Source organism: Pleuronectes platessa, chromosome 23 (genome assembly GCF_947347685.1).
Source record: "Pleuronectes platessa chromosome 23, fPlePla1.1, whole genome shotgun sequence".
Lineage (NCBI taxonomy): Eukaryota > Metazoa > Chordata > Actinopteri > Pleuronectiformes > Pleuronectidae > Pleuronectes > Pleuronectes platessa.
Window position 1 is genome coordinate 14,848,397 of NC_070648.1, and position 21,246 is coordinate 14,869,642.

Here is a 21,246-nt window from a genome sequence, read left to right on the forward strand (position 1 = left end):
AAAGGTGTTTCTATTCTGTACCCTGCCCTCATTAATATAAATCCGGTCGAGAATGTAATAGATGTCAGTACAACAGAATACAAATCTCTATATAACAAAATTCAACCAAGCAGCACTGCAAATTACAGCCTCCAAAATTATCATACAGATGAGACAACACCTCTTTAATACATTTATAGCACAAAGAACTTCCACTGAGGATTTGCTTTAGCAAGGTGTATCTGAACTGTAGATTGAGCGTTTATCCACCAGTACTGGACTTTTGAGGCTGGTAGCAAAATCAGCAATATAGATATGCATATATATAGATGAAGAGACTGCAGTTATGTCAGCCTCTACTTAGCTAATCTCTCCTCTTACTTTAGTTTGCTAACATGTTCTAATCAGGAGAACCAAAGTTTTGGGCAAATTCAAAGTTTGACCAGATGATACAACTAGAGAAAAAAGTTCAACGATCCAACCTGAAGGGGACATGAACCAAATTTCTTGGACCTCCATCCAACAGATATCATTCACTACTAACTAGAAACCTCACCCAGGTCTCATTAGGCTACATCTCCATTTTCTGGGGACCACGACTATAACAATGCGTTCAACAGTGGTTGAGACCTTTCAATCTGGACCAAAGTGGTGGATCAACCAACTGACTGATTGGACCGTCTCAGGAACCACATTGGCAGGAAATAGGGTTACATATCATTCAGATCAAGGTAACAGGACCTTGATCTGAATGACGTGTATACTCCCAGTTTAATGTATTTGTGTAAATTTGTGAATTTCCCCATAGTGAAGTGAACATTAATTAACTGCCACAAAAGATGTTCGTTAATCGCAGGAAGAGAAAAGAAATGGAGCTTTGCCAGGATCAAGCTAAATTCATTTTTCGAAATCCAAATATGCAATGAAAATAGGACAAAAATATACCACGTTGCCTTCAAGGTAACATATTTGGTTGACACTATAAGTGTCGTTGAGTCACTGTAATTACGGACCAAATTCTTCTTCAGCAACAAACACAAATCAAGCGGCTGAAACATGCCTGAGGAGGCTGGAGCAACAGTTTGAGGGGCCAGAGATTCTAGAGGAATGTATTCACACCTTTTCTAGCTTTTTTGCAGTTTCTGCCTGTCCTTCAGCAGAATGTTGTGTATTTTCTTTCTTTTTATTTTTTTTAGAAGTGAACCTTTACTTGCCAGTGCATCTGAGGCTTTGCAACTCTTTAAGTCATGATGACGGCTGACAGGATTTTATGGTTTTCTTTGGAGCTGCAGATTACAGTTTTCGGGGAGAGGAGAGTTTGTCTTTTCCTGCTGTGCCCTTTCTTCGGGCCTAAGGGATTATAGGCAAGGGACAGGTACTGCAAGGGTTTTTCAAATAGCTTTAGACATATTAACTATATATTTTTCTTTGGAACCCAAAACAAATTTTGAAGCCCATTAGGTCGAGCCATCACATAGTATATTATTAAGCCCTGTTTACCCTGCAGCATCTTGGTAAGATTTCTGGCAACACTGACATAGCAATGAGACTCCGACATCTACTTTCAGAGGATAATTTAGCTCCAATTTTATGATCCCGGCAGTATCTTGTACTGCATTGAAGTTGCACCAAGATATTGTGGCTCCAAACCAACAAAAATGAGTATGAGATCAACTGCAACTGAAAGATGACAAGTAATGGTTACCACAGGACAGGCCCCTTGAATATATAACGTTGATGTCATCCAATCCTTAAAAACTGTCACCCAGTGTCTAGGAATATCTCTGATACGGGTTCCTTCATATTCAGGGTGATGGCAATTTGCACAGTAGTTATCATGGAGCTGAGCCGTTGGATCGAGGTCCCAGTACAATCGGCAACCACTGGTATTCTTTTTTATATCGAAAAACTAATTAAAATCATCATTTATTTGCAATAATAACATTTAACAATGTGAAAAAAAAAGACTTGATCATAACCTAGAATGCAGCAGGGGGTGATTGAGAAATTTTAATTCATCTGAACTAGAAACTACCCATCACCTGACTGCCTCTTTAGTTTATTGTTTCACAGATGATGGTTTAGGGCTCACGGGAAATGCTCTATGGTAAAGACCAGAAAAAAAAGCAAAAATATAAAATTCAGAGTAGTTTTAGATTTGCTTCACACAACATGACTGCGAGTACCCGCTTTTTTTTTTAAAGGGCAGGGATGGGTCAGATATGTTTAAGACATTTAACAGTGGGGGGCAGAAATATTCTTATGCTGCACCCTCACTTCCAGAAATAAAATAAGAGGAAGACCAAATTAATCCCACTGAGTATGTTTTAATTTGAAATAGATTAACATATTCTCTGTTGTTTGGACAGTCAGGTTTTTCATCTGTATGGAATGAGAATAGCCCTCAAAGCTGAATTTTTTTGTGGCGCCAGTTTTTGATGAGTCCATTCCAAACACCACGAGGCACATCTTTAATTCAATGGATAATTTCCCCTCTCTATTCAAAGAGCGTGGTCTTTCAGTCTGAGGGAAGGACTTATCGATTTCACGTTCAGATTTTGTAATGCTCTCACTCCGAACCCTACCCTCGCAGTCCAGCTACTCCAGCTTCAGCTATTCCCCTCATGCTCATGCTGCTTCTGCTCGCACGTGAAACGTCTGCTCTCAGATATCTCCTCTGCTCTCCGATTAGATTTTTTGGTGCAACAAGCCCGTCAAAATTCCCCACAGAATGGAAACTCAGGTGTAATGTAGACAAGTGATATTGTTTGATCCGTGTTGTTAATGTGTTAGCTTTAACTTTTAAACCAGGTGAGCTCACAGTGTCTTTATTATATCACCCGATTCTCAATGATTAGCCTGATGAAAAAACAATGACACTTTGATGGACCACGAGTCCTGCAGATCGCTGGTCAACGTGTAATTCCAAACATCAAGGATCTCAAGTTCTTAACATCTTGAGAACACTGCGGCTAACAACTATAAAAACAATAAAGATGCCACTGTTTTTTTTCCGCTTTATTTTTCACTGGAACAGTACCAACAGCTCTTTGAGCGAGAGCATTCCAAAATCTGAACGTGGAATCAATAAGTTCTGCTCTCACACTGAAAGACTGCATCCCCATACATCTCCTGGTCTCACAGCCCAAATGAAGCGATTAAGCGCGATGAATGCACTGAGTTGTCAAACAGTTTTACATTTTCCATACACAATCCAGAATCTTCAGCAGACATCCAGGCAATGTCTGGAATGCACCTTTAATAAATGGGCAGACTGTGAGCTATATTCTGCAATCCGTCCCATCTGCCATGTTCTCTGTGACCTATTATTTCAAGGGGTTAAATGATCTGGAGTTAACTTTCAGACCATCTCAAACCACGTAGAGGAGCATGTACTGAAGCACATTTATCATCCGCTGATAGTTTGAGGTTTTTTTAAGCAATGTAATAGATGCTTTTCTGTATTTATTCATTTTTCCCAGTCCTTTGCTGTTTTCTCCAACAACGGCAGATTTTGCAGCAGCTCGTGTGCTGGAGGAGACACTCTGACAAGGTTGTCTGCGTACAGGAGTCATTTATTCTTGCCCCCCTGCAGTGAGCTGAGGTGATGCAGATGACTTCAGAGTTGTCGCTGCCAGCTCATTAATAAATGCGGGAAAGGTTGAATTGTGGCTCAGAGGGCAACCTTGACTCAAACCTGATTAAACCTACAACCTATACATTATATATTGAATCAACTATTCTCTTTTTATCTTTATTCTTTTCCTTTTTTATTATTAGTAGTAGTTTTTTTTTAAGTAGTTTGGTATTTATTTTAGTTTACAAAGCTGTACAAGGGGAAAGGGTTCTATCATTTCAGGTAAAAAAATTGTTATCTATAGAATTATTTGTGAAACAATTAAATAAACAATTTTTTTTATCGTCAAAAAAGATATATCATCAGGAGAGCTGATCTATCATTGGTGTGTGTGTGTGTGTTGGGGGGGTGTGTGGGTGTGTGTTGTGTGTGTGCATGTGTAAGTGTGTGTGTGTCTGTGTGTGTATGTGCGAGTGTGTGTGCAGGAAAAGGTGATCACAAGCAGCAAATGTCACAACATGTCACATTTCCGCTTCCAGTGCATGGGGAGGTTCAACAGCGGTAACACACTGCCGCTGCTTTTTCATCTGAGAAACCCCTGTAATTATCTACACTTCATTCACTTCCTCTTTGCCAGATAAACGTCCAGCAGGTCTGTTTAAATGTGTGGCCATTTGCATTTTATTGCTGGGTTGATTCTGATTTTTACAATGTACCCTCGGATGCAGTGGATCAATAGAGGCCGTAAAGGAGTAATGGCACAGTCCATTTCAACTTAGTTCTGATCGGTAGGCAATTAACAAGGGATAGACCCAAAAAAGTGGGTAATTTGAAATATATGGTACAAGACTCAAACAGCGCTCAATGTTTCACTGTGATTGCACTCGTTAATGTCCTTTTGTTCTGCTGCAGAAACGGCATATTTATTGGCCAGCTGAAACAACACAACAAGTCTGAGAGCCCGGCTGTTGGTTATGTCTACAAATGAAGTACTGCCAAGAGTTGGCAGAGGGACGGGTACGGATGGGTGACAGAGAGGGAGAGAGGGAGAGAGGGAGGGAGAGAGGGAGAGGGAGGAGAGGGGGGGTAGAAAAAGTAACCCATTGCCCTACTAACAGAAAGACACATGAGGAAATGCATAAAACATGTGCATCCTCCTGTTGCTCACACACTTCCTCAGGAACGTTTGTTTTGCCATATGTTGTTTATCATGTCTCTGTTCATCTTCCCCCAACCCCCCTTTTATTTACCCATCAATACTTACCCAGAACCAGCACACACAAGTTCCAGAAGAACCCCTCCTGCCTGCCGTGAAGACACAAGACTCGTAAAAGTCTCATAGATATAACTAACAGCCTCTTTTGCATAATCATTTCATAATGGATTACACCAAGACATGCCATACCTACCATGACCTAAATTACATGAAGGCCAACTACAAATTGTGTTTTGTGAAATGGGGAAATGAGAAAACGGCACACGCTCTTATCGAATGAAAACTGGCTCCGAGCCTAACGAGACCAAAAGAGAAGAAAAGAGAGGAGAGGAAAAAAAGGCATAATTGAAGATTTATGCATTTTTGCAATGAGACTATTGTGCTGAGCCTCAAAGACACAAACACAGGAGGGCTGAGAGAGGACATTCATCACAGGGATGAAGGGCTGAGTGCTGCTGGGAGCAGGGGGCCGTTGATAAAAGACTATAGAAATTATGGAAGCCAGGTTTCAGGTGCAGTTTCCTATAGCTTCATCAGAATAGCATACGCCCTATTATTTTTCACTGTAAAGCGTACACAAATACTTTAATTGTAACTACAGGTCTAACTCTGAGATACACTCGGTTGATGTTGTCTGGGGAAAAAATAAGAACTGTGGAGCTCGGCCTGGTCCTCTCAGAGACATCTGGAAGTCAGAGCTCACTTCCTGCTGAGGAGGATTACTCACTACAGCACACAACCTAACTCAATATATGAAACACATGACTGTGGCAGAGCGGGAAGCTCAATGATTGTCCATCAGCAGATTGGTCTGATGGTTGACTGCATGAAACCAATAGTTTTTTTAAGCTGCAATAATCCATTATGTTCATATTAACAATGGATCAAATGACTTTGCATAATGTTAGAGCTGATTCTCACACCTACAAAGCCACAAAGAGAGTGTGTGTGTGTGTGTGTGTGTGTGTGTGTGTGTGTGTGTGTGTGTGTGTGTGTGTGTGTGTGTGAGTGTGTGTGTGTACTCTACAGGATGACATCACTTCTCTGTGCCTTCCAAAACTATTACAAACCACGATTGAAATGCAAATAAGTTATATGTTAACAACTGCTGGAAGCCAACTTTCCTGTGAGTCACTCGCTTTCTTTCTGGATAAATGGCAGTAAATGATAAATATTCTAATATATCCAATCAAATCATTTTAGAGTACAGTTCACCCATTTACACATAAACAGATTCATACACCGATCTATTCGCAGCTCTTACTTTATGAGACAGCACAGCTGCCTGAGCAATTTGGGATCATAATCTTGCCCAAGGACACTTTGGCATGCAGGAGGGGAAGAATGGGATTGACCTTCTGGTTAGAGGACGACCCGCTCTCTAGCCACTGAGCCGCAGCTTGTGAAGACTAGAGTGAAACGCAGCCAGGCAGGTGGGTTAATGACAGACAGGTACGCCAGCAGCCAATCATTTCATTCGGTCTATTACAGTGCTGCGACGACCACAGAGACTTTTTTTTAGGACATCAGGATGTCAAATGACTTTGTGTGTTTCAAAAACAACTATCTTTAGCGTCAGTACTCTGTTATGGTCAGGGACACATTTTGAGAAACTCTGGATAACGACAGACAACACTTGTGATCATAATAAATAACGATCTGGTCTGAAGAAGGCGTCAAATTAGTGTTGATCTGTAACATTGTCCCTTACATTGTCATCATTTGATTGTGTAATTTTGGGGAAAATGACAGAAATGACAAATGCCTATTGTTCTTGGAAAGACAGTACCTTGATCATCATGTGGTACAATCATGCTGTAATGAATTAACATTGTATTAGTTGAACTACCTTTTGGCACCACAAGCATATATGTATGCGTGGCTAAACCCTCAAACAAGAACAGTGGAGCAGGCTCAAGGGGTGACACGAGGAGGCATGCTTCACAAGCCGACCTCAAACTGACACTACGACAACAAGGAACCTCCATGTTTGTCGCACCAGCTCTAATTGGCCCCTACGTCTGTTCATGGCCTGTCACCCATCTGTGAACCGTGCTGTCGACTCCCGAAGCCCATGTCACAGGATCAAGGTTAATGGCTTCCTCTGACAACAAAAGCAGCGACGATGGCTCAGGGCAACTACGTGTTTGTACCAGTACCAAATATGAGCATTTCGTGCCTTGTGTTACACAAGATGCTGGATTTCGCATTTGTCATATTATATTTCAAATAAAAATACAGATTTTTTTTTTTTTTTATACAGTGACCATTCAGGTGTTTGTGTGCAATGTGCAGTCTTGGCTGAATTTGCATTATTTAGCACTAAGCTAAATATCTCAAAAACTGACTTAAATACAATTATATGTGAAAGACATAAAGGTCAACACAGTGAGAGCCCCAAAGATTTAAAAACTTAAATATTTGCATGATTTATGTAATCTAACAAAACACCCTTGTAAAGAGGTGAGATACACCCATATTTTGAAAGATACATTTTTTCTAATAGACTGGTGCTTAGTTTTTCTCAGGACAAAATAAAACACGTCATTTTCATGGCAACGATTAGCCTAAAATATTTACCAATGTATATATACATGGTAAAAAAGGAGAACAAAATAAATACAAAAAATGTATCTGGAAAAATGTGCCGTTCAAAACCTACAATAATGACTCACTAAAATTGAAAAAGAGTCTTTGCTTTAGAGTAATTCAACTCTGTATATGAATACGGAGCATTTAACCAATTCATAAAACATTGTTAACATTTAAATTGTTGTTGCAACCTTGTAGCTGTGTTGTGGTTTATAATTTAGCTGTTTACGAAAGTGGGAAAAGTTTGATTTGGCCTTAAGGCGTGACGTGAAATATGAGATGGTAACAAAGTCCTACAGATGGAGCCTTAGAGTCCTTTCACACCTGAAAGTCTGGGACAAGGTCCAAACCAAGCTTTATGTCTTTGTTCCATTTTGGTTTCAAATTGTTATTTAGGGAGCACACTAAAGAAATTTGTATGACAAATCTACAGTTTTATTGGTTTGTAAATTTGCGTGTGTCTGATGTCGGCATGTTTACTGTAGGTAGCAGTGTTTCTCCAAACAGGTTCAAATACAACAAATGAGCATCCTCGTTGTTCAAACATTATATCGGAAGGAAGGACTGCATAAACCCTACCAGCCCCACTCGCTTCTTTTGCTTTCTCCTTCTGATGTTTAATTCTGTGTCAACTACCTAGACAAATTTTTGGTCTGGACCATGATGCTCTGAGGCACCTCTCACACCTGTTATTTTGGTTTAGACTAAACTGAAAAATTCAAAGGTCAGAACCAAACAAAGTAAGTAAGTGCACTTAGTCGTGGTCAAAGATGGCCTGAGACATGAGGCTATGCTGTCTTTACAGACACATACACAGCAGTAACCAGGACTGTACTGTATTCAGATGTCAGTAAGAGAGGGAGAGTGTGTGCCTGTGTGTGTTTTTGCATGGCTGTGTGTGTGTGTGTGTGTGTGTGTGTGTGTGTGTGTGTGTGTGTGTGTGTGTGTGTGTGTGTGTGTGTGTGTGTGTGTGTGTGTGTGTGAGCGCGTGGGTGTACAGCTACGCAATCATGCAGAAATCTGGAGTAAAAAAAAATATAATGTTTCAAGGCTGCACAGCAGGACTTCCTCAGTGCATGCCAAACAGAAAGCACTACAGAGTCTTCAGGGTATACAGCAGGTCTAGCAGGCCCAGACTCACATGTCCAAACATCACCACCTGCTCTCAGTCTGATTTTAAATCCACTCGTCCACATCTCTACCCTCCATGACCCCCAGGACCCACTTGCTGAAGGTTTACTCCGTTTCCTGTGAGCCTCCCTAACCCTCTGCAGTGTCTCTGTCTTTCCCACACTACAGAGTCATCCCCTTCCTCTCCCCTTACTCCCTTCATCCTGCCAGCTGAAGTGGTTTTCTTTGGGATTTTTCCGTCGCAAAAAAAACAAAAAAAGAACCTGGGTGCTGCGAGCTCTGAGCTGCCAGTCATCGTCTGAGCTGACATCCGAGCTGGATTAGAGCAGATTAACAGAACAAAGCTCATTATTGATTTGAATCGTTATTAAAGAGGAGAAACTGTCAGACTGCGGCCAAGTTAAAACAAGCTAGTTCCTGAGGAAAAACCCTGAATCGATGAAGGAACTGGGATAATAAGGGCTGCTGCCAGGAGGGTGCTTAAAAAGTGCCTCTAAACTCCGTTCTATGTAAGGGGGAACTCTCCAAAGACTCGAGTGCTAATTAACACCTTGTCAGCTCAACTAGAGACATTTGCAGGGGTCCACCTCATCATCATGTCCAATGGCATATAGCCCATTTCATTATGTATCATCCAAGGGTGGCAGGGTAATCAAGGCTTTTATTAACATAAAGGGAGCTTACACCTCATTTACTAACCCTCAACAGAAAAATTTGCCATTTAAAATGAATTGTGGTCCTTAGGTGCAATGCCAGCATCCTGAGCTGCGTGTTTGTGTGTGTGTGTGAGAGAGATACTGAGGCAGGGAGATAAAGATGCCGAGCGCCACCAGCCACCGCTAACTAATTGAATGATATGGCCAATTGTTTTGACTGCATTAATATTTAACACATGATGATTACCCTGTTGGCTTATCTTTAATATAGTGTGTATGTGTAATTATTTTTATTTGCTTAAGTAGCACATGCACACACTCAGACACCAAAACAGGCACCAATCTGAACATTATACATTGACATTTTCTTATCTTCTAATATGAAAAAACTTTTCTTAATTTAATAACTGACACTGAGCTCAACTTATGAACCTTTTTCCCCCCATTTTTTTCATTGAAGTGGTTTCAGTGTATATGTTTAAGAACTAGCGCTTAATTAGCTTCAGCTTTTATGACATTATGTCCTATGGGATGAGACAATGGCTAATTACATACCATGACAAGACCTATTATGAAAATGTCCCCCTTCAGGGCATTTGAACATGCATTTGGTTCTCTGTGGTGGCTACCACTGTATAAGAAACTAAATATCACAAGTAGTTAGTTAAATGCAAACATGTGAATCAATGAGCCCTTCAGATTTGGAACCCCAAATGATGTCATGTGGTAGAAACCACTGAATTTTACAACCACCTCCAGAACCTAAACCTGCTCTCCACCCTTAAATTCATAACTATCTTTGCCAACGTTAATTCATTTTCATCAAGCACTGGACCTGTAGGAGTGCGTGAAAGAGAGCCAAGCACAAAACACACTCTGCTGTTGGCTGCATCTTTACAAGGACAGACAGCCTCAGAGGACACAGAAGTTAAGTGGATTTAGTTTATTTACCATGGCAAGAGAATCCCAGCCACAAAAATCTGACGCTGTTTGTTTGAATTAAGGCTCTACTGGACCTGGTGGAGATGCAGTGTAACCTGAAAGAAGAGTGAAGAAGGCACTCCAAAATCCCTGTCATCACTACACAGGAACCTCGCCCTCAAAATCAGCTGCATAACTTCACAGCCGGCAGCCCTGAGCAAGTGGTACCCACCCACTAGTAAGTTAGAACAACTAAGGGCCTGATCTACTAAGATCCCATAAGCAAAATGTAATGCCATGGAATTGGAGGTGTTAGTGGAAGAGGCAAACAAACATGTTGTTAAGCTACAGCAAAGAAATATCCATATAACAAAAAAAAACTTATATGGGAGAATATCTGCATTCTTCTTAGTAAAGTTAATAGTGTGGGTAAAACAAAAAGAACAACTGATGAATTTAAGATAATGAATCATTGGAAAAACTGTACTGTAAAGAGCTTTGAGTGGTTATAAAGACTAGAAAATGATATACAAACGGACCATTTACCATTTCAATGGCATGTAAATAATTAAGATTGATCCCATGATCCTTTATTTAGGTGAGCCAATCAGGTTGCCGACTGAAATGGTACAAGATATTTCCTGGGGCCCGTGGTATAACGACATACCTCTTATCTAGATGCTACAACTGTAACAATGATGTATGTTATGAATAAAATCTTTCAAAAAACCGCCTGTTAACTGTCCAACACTAACTCTCCGAGAGAATGAATCTGACTGCTTCAGACAGTCTGACAGGAGAGAGGGAGTCTGTCACTGACAGACAGGATGCACTAATGTGGGCTTTACCCGTTTTAGGAATTTCATGTTTAACTTCAAAAGGCTTCAGTGATGTGAACCATCTCCTTGGATTAATGTTTATCCAACCCAGGGTGGTTCTTGTCCTCAAAAAGTATTTTCCTCATCAACAGATGTTAGAAAAGGGGATCATCTTATAACCAATCAGTAAACGGAAGAGGTTACAATGTGGAAAATATCCTCCAAGAAGAGTACAAAACCAACAAATAGAGGGCGATCAAAGTGTCCATACCTCTGCTAATTCAAATGTCCAATTTCAATTTCTAAAAGAAAGTGAAAAAAAAAAAAAAAAACTGATCCACCTCTCTATTCAGATCCTCTCCTAAATTTGGGTAATCTTGCAGAAACATAGACAACAATCAGCAATGAAAACATAATCTCCTTTGCGGATTATCCATTCATCCGCGTCCATGTCTGCGGATAACTGAGGTCACCCTCCTGTGGGTTGGAGTTGTTTGTGGGCTGCCCTGACTCACAGTGCTGTCGAATGCCACGAGACCTCACTCTAAACCCTGGGACACCACAAAGAGCAGACAAGCAAACAAACAAGCAAACCAGTGTCATGACAGCCAAACGCGCTTCACAGTTAAACTGTTCTGGATGCTTCAGCCAGCAAAGGCATGTCCAGCCCCCTATCAGCTGGCATTCCAGGACCCAACACACACAGACACACACACACAGGCTTCCCCACTCTCACGCTCAAGCTCAGGATGTGTGTGGTGAGGTCAGCTTCCATCGCCGCACATTCATTCTCATTCCATCACTCTCTTCTCCTCTTGCCTCATGTCTGGTTAAACCACTTGAAACAAAAGGAGCCACACTATCGGTGTGATGTAGCACTTTTCAGGTATCGGTTAATCATTTCCACCAAGCTCCAGTGTGATGGGTTCTCCTCCCTGAACAAGGCAAACTCAAAACAACACCAAATGGCCTGCTCCGCTATAGATTTATTTACCGTATTTTCCGCACTATAAGGCGCACTTAAAAGCCTTTAATTTTCTCAAAAAACTACAGTATGCTTTATAATCCGGAGCGCCTTATATATGGATTAATTCTGGTTGTGCTTACTGACCTCGAAGCGATTTTGTGTGGTACACGGCGCTCTGTCAAAATGTTTTAGTACGACTTTGGTAAACTACAAAGCCGCACCGCTTGCAGCATTACGGCTACCGTAGTCAGGAGTGTCGCGGAGTAATACATACTGTGCTTCACCATAATATTACAGTGTGTGTGTGTATAAGGACCCCAAAATGGCACCTGTCAAGAGACACGCTTACGACGCGGACTTCAACCTCAAGGCTATCAGTCACGCAGTAGAACATGGGAATAGAGCAGCTGGGAGAGAATTCAACATTAATGAATCAATGGTACGGAAGTGGAGGAAGCAAGAAGATGACCTGCGCCAAGTAAAGAAGACCACACAGAGTTTCCGAGGGAACAAAGCGAGATGGCCACAGTTAGAGGACAAAATAGAACAGTGGGTTATTGAACAGAGAGCAGCAGGTAGAAGCGTCTCTACAGTCTCTATTCCACTGAAGGCAACAGCGTTAGCACGGGACATGAATACCAATGACTTTCGAGGTGTTCCTTCTTGGTGCTTTCGTTTTATGAAAAGACGTAATCTCTCCATCCGCAGACGAACTTCCGTCTCGCAGCAACTGCCAAAAGATTACCAAGAAAAACTGGCAACTTTCCGCGCATACTGCAAAAACAAGATCTCTGAAAAGAAGATCCGGCCAGAGCACATCACCAACATGGACGAGGTTCCCCTCACCTTTGATATCCCCGTGAACCGCACCGTGGAGAAAACAGGGACCAGAACGGTGTCTATACGCACCACAGGGAACGAGAAGTCATCCTTCACTGTAGTTCTCGGTTGCCAGGCTAATGGCCAGAAACTTTCACCCATGATCATTTTCAAGAGGAAGACTTTGCCAAAAGAAAAGTTTCCAGCCGGCGTCATCATCAAAGCTAACCCGAAGGGCTGGATGGACGAGGAAAAGATGAGTGAGTGGCTGAGAGAAATTTACGTCAAGAGACCGGATGGCTTTTTCCACAAATCTCCGTCCCTATTGATCTGCGACTCCATGCGCGCCCATCTCACCGATGCTGTCAAAAACAAAGTGAAGCAAACTAATTCGGAGCTTGCCATCATTCCGGGTGGAGTAACTAAAGAACTCCAGCCGCTAGATATTTGTGTCAACAGGGCGTTCAAAGTTAAACTGCGAGCTGCTTGGGAGCAGTGGATGACAGAAGGCGAACACACATACACCAAGACAGGGAGACAGCGCCGGGCGACTTACGCTACTATCTGCCAATGGATCGTGGATGCCTGGGCTAAGGTATCAGTCTCAACTGTGGTCCGAGCTTTCACGAAGGCCGGAATCATCACTGAACTGCCAGGTAACAGCAACGACACTGACTCTGACTCGGATAATGACGAGAGGGATCCGGGCATGCTGGATGCCGTAATCGCCCAACTGTTAAACTCGGACACTGAAGATGAAGAATTTGAGGGATTTGTGGACGAGGAATGAACTGAAAAAGTGAGTGTATTGTGTTGTATTGTACGTGTTATAACTGAACAATTTTTAGAGTTATTGTGAATACGCTAACGTTTGATTTAGCGGCATCAGACTGTTTTTTTTACGTGTTACAACTGAACAAGGTTGGGAGCTATTGTGAACACGCTCATTAACGTTTGAACAATGTTGAGAGTAATTTTGAACACGTTTAATAAAGTTTGACTGACTGACTGTTTTGTTTCGCTTAATGCGCCTTATAGTCTGGTGCGCTTTATATATGAAAAAAGATCGAAAATAGACCCTTCATTGACAGTGCGCCTTATAATCCAGTGCACACTATAGTGCGGAAAATACGGTATTTTCACAAAAGAAACTGATAAAATGTTCCCCCTCAAAGTAAAAAAGGACTGACAGTGTCAGATGTCTGATGATTAGACTGAGCACGTGAGACCACAGAACAAGCTTCCCTGCACCAAATAATTAATATGGAAATAATCAATAACCTCCGAATGCCATTTTGGTTAATTGTTGATGTTAACAGCAGGAACTGCATAGTGTTGTACAGTCAATTTTCACTATGTAATGAGACTTGATGATTTAATTAATTTGTATCAACTTCAAGAAAACTTAAGTATGTCGGTATGAGAGCTGAATATTATATTATATTATATATTTTTTTTCCAATTGAGAAAGCTTTTGGTTTGATATTATAAGAAACAATTTGAATCCTTGCTATCGACAACAACAGCAAAAGGTCATGGGTCCAAATATATCATTACATTAAAATTAAATGTTTGTAGTTGCATAACTAGGTACTTTTATACTGGAGACAACGTTTTCTCCTATTGAAGAGGTTATGTGATCAGAATGATCCTCTTTTACTCAAAGAACATACTTAGCTTTGATTCATGTTGCCCAATTAATAGAAATTATTATATATTGCTTATAAGCTGAAGCTTTGTTTGGATAACAATACATTTATTGATTATAAATATATTGTATTTAGCATATAAGAAGTTTTGTCAAGAAAAAGTTGTCAATGCAACAAGATTTTCTTTAATTCAATGGAGTTGTCATGAAAACAGGATAGTTTCTACAACAAGGTTTTTTTTTATTTCATGAAACACTTTGTTTTCATAATGAGATACAGATACCATTATAACAAGATGCACTGTATTTTTTCCTAATGATGTACTAAACTGATGCTTTTATCATTTAAACCAGACATATTTCTCTTCCTTTCATGAATGTAAAATGAATGATCCTGGCCTCGGAGCACCGGGCTGGTTCCTGGCCATTTTCCAGTCCAGTCCCAGTGGAAGACGGCCCGGACATAAAATAAACTCAGTTTCCAGTAACTCCTCCCTCAGCAGAGCAACTGCTACCCCAGAATGCGTCCCCCTGTCTCTGACCTACATTCAATGGTCCGGACCAAGCTCATGCGCTTTGCTGGGACTCAGCTGCTCTTTTAAAATAAACACAGAGTCTGCCAGTACAGTGAATCACACAGTGTGACTCCCTGGCCCGGACTCAGTGTACCATCACCAGCCAACTCTCTATACATTTCCGTCTCCTCTGCATCTCATTTATCACTGCCTGTCTGTTTCATGTATGCCACCATTGTCTTGGGGCTTCAGGTTTTTCTTGCCGCCTCCTTTACTGTGTCTGTCACTTCCTCCATTTGTCTCCTCTTACTCCAAATCCTCAATCTGTTTCCAAGCAACTGCAATCCTATGCATCCACTATGTGTACACTGCCTTTGACTCAAACACTGAAAAGTGTCTCAGTCTTCAACTCGTTGAAGCGTCGCACACTCGCTCATCCCTTGTGAAGTCCTGCAGTGCGGAGTTGCTTCATAACAAACATTCACTCAGACAAAGCCATAGTTCAAATTTGAATACAACAGCCTTGACAGCTACATTCCTCTCTATATGTGAGTATGTGTGTGTGTGTAAATATATGTATATTGCTAGATGTTGTCCTTTTCCATGCCACTACCTAAATTTGATCAAAAGCATTTTTTTTCATCCATACACACATGAACATGTACACTGATACCAAAATATCTGAAAACCTAATACTGGGTGCCGAACAATCTATTGGTCGTTTCTAGTTTCAATATACAGGCACACATTTTTTATACCTGGTTTTAAAATCAGACATTTAGCTTTTAATAAATGACTAGTTAAAACTGCAGTATATGAAATATACTCATCACACGTATGTGTAAAGCTGTTTGTAAACAGCATTGATTAAAGAAAGTAATGTTTGCACAAGTACCTGTCAAACCACAAATGTATTCACATAGACTCAAATGTATTCACATAGACTCTAATACACGTATTTAAGATAACAGGTGCACTGTGCAAAGAAGAATGTATACCAGTGTTAACATCCACTACTGTATGTGTACTGGAGGCTAAGTGTATGTAAATATATGTCAACCATGATGTGGAAGATATTGCACTTCAGTGCGTCCTGGGAGAGGGATATTTCAGATGAAGCTCTCTTTTTTTCCTCTCAGTTGAAGTTGCTACTACTTTCACCTAAATGAAAACACAATAAAGCAAGAGTGGAAGATTCTAAAAGTAACCTTGAGGTTTTGCAGTGAAACACAGGCTGACCAACAACAACAGCCCCGACAGCAACATCCCTCGATTACCAGCTCTCTCTCCAGTCACTCTCCGGTCTCCCAGTTAATTCCACATTTCTCAGGGGGCTAACAGAGCAGCGTATTACAGGTGTTCCAGCAGTGAAGATGGCACAAGAGAAGGAATACTCACTGATTACGTTCAACTTGAAGCACCAGTTGGAGGTCGTTGGATGAGAGTGCTATTTCACCTCTGACTGGGTATACTACCTGTGGAGTTAAGAGGAGAGATCAGGTCAGGGCATTGCACTGGAAGGACCAATCCAGGAACACTTTACTGCAAGTGCATTTATGTCACTGTCAGGTAACAAAGTAAACAAATGCCGCAAAGGCAGTACATGTAAGCAGACTGGCCAAGGAACATTGGTGGCAAATAAATATCTCTGACATATATTTTCAAAACCTTTATAAAGAGAAAAATTTGTATAATGCAGGTGTGAATTTGACCATGTAGTCCAGTGGCAATATATTCAAAGCATACTCTGGAAAAAGGTCTGTATTGAAATGGCCCTTTTCTAGAGTTTGGTCATTCACCCACACCCATTCCCACATTGCATCTTCTCTCACAGCCGTCAGGGGCAATACATGCTCGGTATTTTGCCCAAGGACACTTCGGCATGTGGAATGGGGAGAAAGGGATAATATTGCAGACTTCCGGGTCACTCTAAAGTTTCTAAAACTATGTAAGCAACTCTGTGAGCTAAATGCCAAATGCTGATGATGATGCTAAATGTCAATGTTTAGCAGGAATAATGTTTTGTATGTGATAGTTTAGTAGGAGAAGAGATAAGGATAAAGTTAATGACCAATTTGTATTTATTCATCTGTTAAGTTGTTCAATTATATGTAAGTTCATTTGTGAATATCTATGACATGTCTATGAAAGCATTAAAAGCAGGTGCCCTGGGTCCGAGGCTGTTTTTAGAGTAAAAACTTGCATTGCTGTTTTTCTTTTCTGCAAATCAATGTTTCAAATTGAGTTGTCACTAAGCTTCAAACCACACACTGTATATAAAGATGGATGACATGATTGCCCATGAACAAAAAACTAGCACAACTGTGGAAATATTTTAGTCTGAATCAAAATGTAGGACTGAATGCTTATGTGGGTAAAAAAAAATACTGGATAAAAAACTGTAGTTTTTAATGACCATTCAAGGGAAAGAGGTTTATCCTCACGGGGTATGACTTCCTGCATTTTTCAGCGAAAAAAAGTTACCACTCTGGGGAACATGAATATGTTTAGTACAAATCAAGGGGATCAGATTTTCATACTTTGAATATGCAGATAGAAATTATAAACTCATGCTGTCACAAGGGGAAAGCTCAGACGGGCAATCAATAGGAGTCATCCTCTGGAGACCTTGATCACTGACCTATACATTTCCTAGTGACTTAAGTAGCTGTCAGCATAACAGAATCATCCGAGGGGCTTCCAGAGCTGCATTCACTTGTTCACTTTACAATGTTGTGAATGATGTTCAATAACTGAAGAATAAAGATTAAACCATCTGGTTTCAATTTGTTACCTTTTTTTAAATACTAGGAAAGTTGAGGGAAATGAGCTGAAAATAAATATTACTTTCGTTCATTTGTTTGCCATCTGAACAACACTGGCAGTAGAACAAAAAAATCTGGAGACGTATTTCATTTGAACTTGTCCATATGGTTTTCATTATGAGTAAAAGTGTATGAGCTTTTTATGTCTATAAATAAACACCTCACTCATTTCTCTCACCATCGCCAATCACCACAAACAATGAGGTCCAACAGCTTCTAGAGAGTCTTTTCAAAAGGCAACAAAGGAGACAACACTCCATTTGCAAATTGATAATACACTTCACCGATGCAGAGAGGAGAGGAGGGGGTGACGAAATTTGTTACAAGCCCAGAAGGACCTTGACAGCAGTTTAGCATACAGTAAAATTGAGAGTGAAAATGACGCACAAGATGAGACCGAGTTAACTGTGCAGAAAAAAATCTCCTTAAAGCCGATACCAAATCTCGATGTCAGCACATTTTGATATGATATATGATGGCAGCTTATCTGACAGAGTAATGAATGTTTCCTAATTTAGACATAAGCACCACCAACGAGCGGATGTCACATTTTAATGATGAAACTCAGCTGAAATATGTTTTTTCTTTTTGCTGAGCAAAGCAGTGGTCTGATGTGAGAGAAAAGGGGTTGGAGAGGTTGAACACTTTGATTGCACTTCACGGTGACAAAAAACCTTTTGTGTCTACGCTGAGAACAGAACACTTGCACTGAGAACAATCTGCAGTGAACTACACATCCCCAGGTAAAAGTTAACTCAAACATTCTGCTTTACCACAGACAGGCTTTGCTTTAAGGAAGACTTCTGCACCAGAGCTGACAAACAACATAGAGTCTTTACAAGTTCTGTGAAATCGTTACACTTGTCTCGATTCAGAAAATCCTTTGCCAAATATCAGAGAGGAAGAAGAGCAACTGTGAAGGATCTCAAGTGACACCGCACGCCTGCTACTCCTACAACATTTTCAAAGGGGATGTTTCTGAACCATATAGTGTTATAACATGCCAGGAACTCAGGGTTGGGATGGTGCTTTTGATGCCATAATGAGCATATGGCTGTTTGTGACCCGAACAAACATTGTCCTGACCTCTATTAGATCTCTTAGAGTCAATGTCAGATGGGACTGAACACTGCAAGTTTGAAAAAAGTAAAAACTAATTCCTCATCTCTGCTTGCGGCTACAGGCCCGAGGCTACAATAGACGCTGCCAATGCGCCTGAATCTCCAGTTGACCTATTGGTGCTTGAGTTTGATTGTGGGTAATGGAAATATTCACATCCTTTATTCCTGCGTTTGAAAGTGGTAATTTAGAGTAAGTGCATGAATTTAACAAAACAAACGTAGCGCAGGCATTAAACGTAGTCATAGTAGATAATATCCCCTGTGACTGTCACTGTTACTATTTTACTGTTGCTGGTAGTTGAGGTGGAAAACTTTGCCAAAATATTATTGATTGATTGTTTTGTTTGTAAAAAGTCAGTAAGTATATGAGAAATGCCGTCACAAAAGAAAATGTAAGATTTTTTCCATCCTGAAGGAAAATAACACAATAAAGTACAGCGAATAAGACAGTAGAGTACTACATGTAAATAATACAAGTGTTAATTTAAACAAAAGTTTAAAATGTATTATAGATAAAAGATAAAAATAGAAAGCGTAAATGCAGTAAATGCAGAAACACGTGCCTATAAACAACAAGAGTAATGTTGAAAATAAGATAAATAAACCAAAATGGTATGCAGTAATAATAAAAGGAATAATATTGACCATGATATTGAATATAATAGAAGAATAAGTTTCTTTTGACATTCACCCATTCACACACACATTCATACAGTTCATCTATGGCCAGCAGTTTTTATCATATGAGGGGCAATTTGGGTTTCAGTATTTCGCCCAAGGACACTTTGGCATGAAGATGGGGAAGATCAAACAATGACCTTCTGGTAAGAGGACGACCGCTCTACGCTCTCAGTCGCAGTCGCCTCTGTGAGTGATGGGGTATTATTTTTATATTTTGTGCGATTATCAGTAGTCCTCCCTTCAGAAGGTCATCAGATGAGGTTATCTAATGATGCGATTGCATGATAAGATAATCATCAACTTACATACCATGGTTTATTATAAAACCAGGATACTGATGCAACAAAAGTCAAGTCCATCAATCAATTATTTATACAATTTATCCTTTGAGTGTTATTGGGGGTTGCAGCTAATCCCAGTTGAAATTGGGCAAAACGGACCTGGACAAGTCCACACAGAAAGACCATGCAACACAGCTAACCACCGCACCCCGTGCTGCCTCCCATTCAAGTGTCATATAGTGCAATGAATAATCGGTGGAGTTCATTTTGAGCATGCCTCATGTACAATCTTTCTCATTTAGCTCCCCCCTCGGAGCAAATCTCCAAACAAAACAACCCACTGTGACTTCAGGACTGCTCTTCACCACTTCATTAAACGTAACATGACAACATCAAGCTCAGGAGATGCACTCTCTCGAATCGTTTTTTTGGCTGTTAAGTCGCAAAATTTATTTCCAGCTACAGGAAAAAAGCCCAAGTTCTCACAACAGGGTCACAATGAGAGGAGAGTGGGAGCTGTGAGAGGGAGGGTAAGGTTAAGAGTGAGAAAGCTTGATACTTTTACCTCTACAACTTTCATCACTTTGTGTGGTTGTTCGACAGAATACATGATTGCCTCCAGGACGACTGGTAGTGTGAGCTGTTAACACTGACTGAAGAATTACCTGGTCTTGTCCCTTTCTGATAGAATGGGGTTTACCCCTAGCCTTTGAGTATGGCTGTCCAACCGCTATAAATATTTTCGCTTCACATTTTCAAAAGAACCTGGCCTGAAATCAGCAAAAATAGATGAGGAAAGGTCCAAAAAGCCTACGTTTGCTTCAAACAGGCTTTCTGACAGTGGAAACAGGGGAAACTGTATCCAACAAACTTCAAAAAATCTGATGCAACAAGAGCCATCTTTTATTCCCTGACTGAACGTGCCCACTAGGGTGTACAAGTAGGAAAAGTTTGATTTTCTTTCCTTCACATTGTTTTTCAGACAGTACATTTAACACTCTAGCATGTACAGCTGCACACACAACCACGAAAGGGAGACTGTCTGGAGGGCCACATCATTACTTCCTACACAAATTCTGAGTCCAGAGAATGTTATTTTTGCCTTAAGAAGGGTGTTGTCCATACATGTCTGTAGGCAGGAGTGTTCAAGCCTTTTCCCTACAGCCAACATTGAAATTGAGACAAAAAGTATTCTCTCAGGGTCCCCCCAGGCTCTAATTCAATCAAATAACGTGTTCCAAATCACGTCAGCATCCTTTAGGCAATGTTGGCCATGAGTGGCTCCTTTATGTTCTTCTCGTAAATGCCTTCAGTGGTCGGATAACTGTCATGTGACCTAGGTGGTTTGAAGCATCTATATATAAGTATATAAAGATAGACGACATGTCTCCACTTCCTCCCACTATCCAGAAACCATCCAGTTGACATGCTCAACCAATCGTGAGTCAGTCTAAGCTCTTAATCATGATGTCTCACCCCCTTTATAGCATGAAATTAAT

At 40.6% G+C, this 21,246-nt stretch overlaps 1 protein-coding gene across 1 annotated transcript in view; it reads right to left on the minus strand.

Moving 5' to 3' along the window:
• The window catches only part of adam19a (ADAM metallopeptidase domain 19a), a 195,901-nt gene that overhangs the window by 90,943 nt on the left and 83,712 nt on the right, over positions 1-21,246 (minus strand). Inside the window, exon 3 of the mRNA XM_053416049.1 lies at positions 16,238-16,314. Coding sequence (XP_053272024.1) covers positions 16,238-16,314 — 77 coding nt within the window. The remainder of the gene's footprint in view (positions 1-16,237; positions 16,315-21,246) is intronic.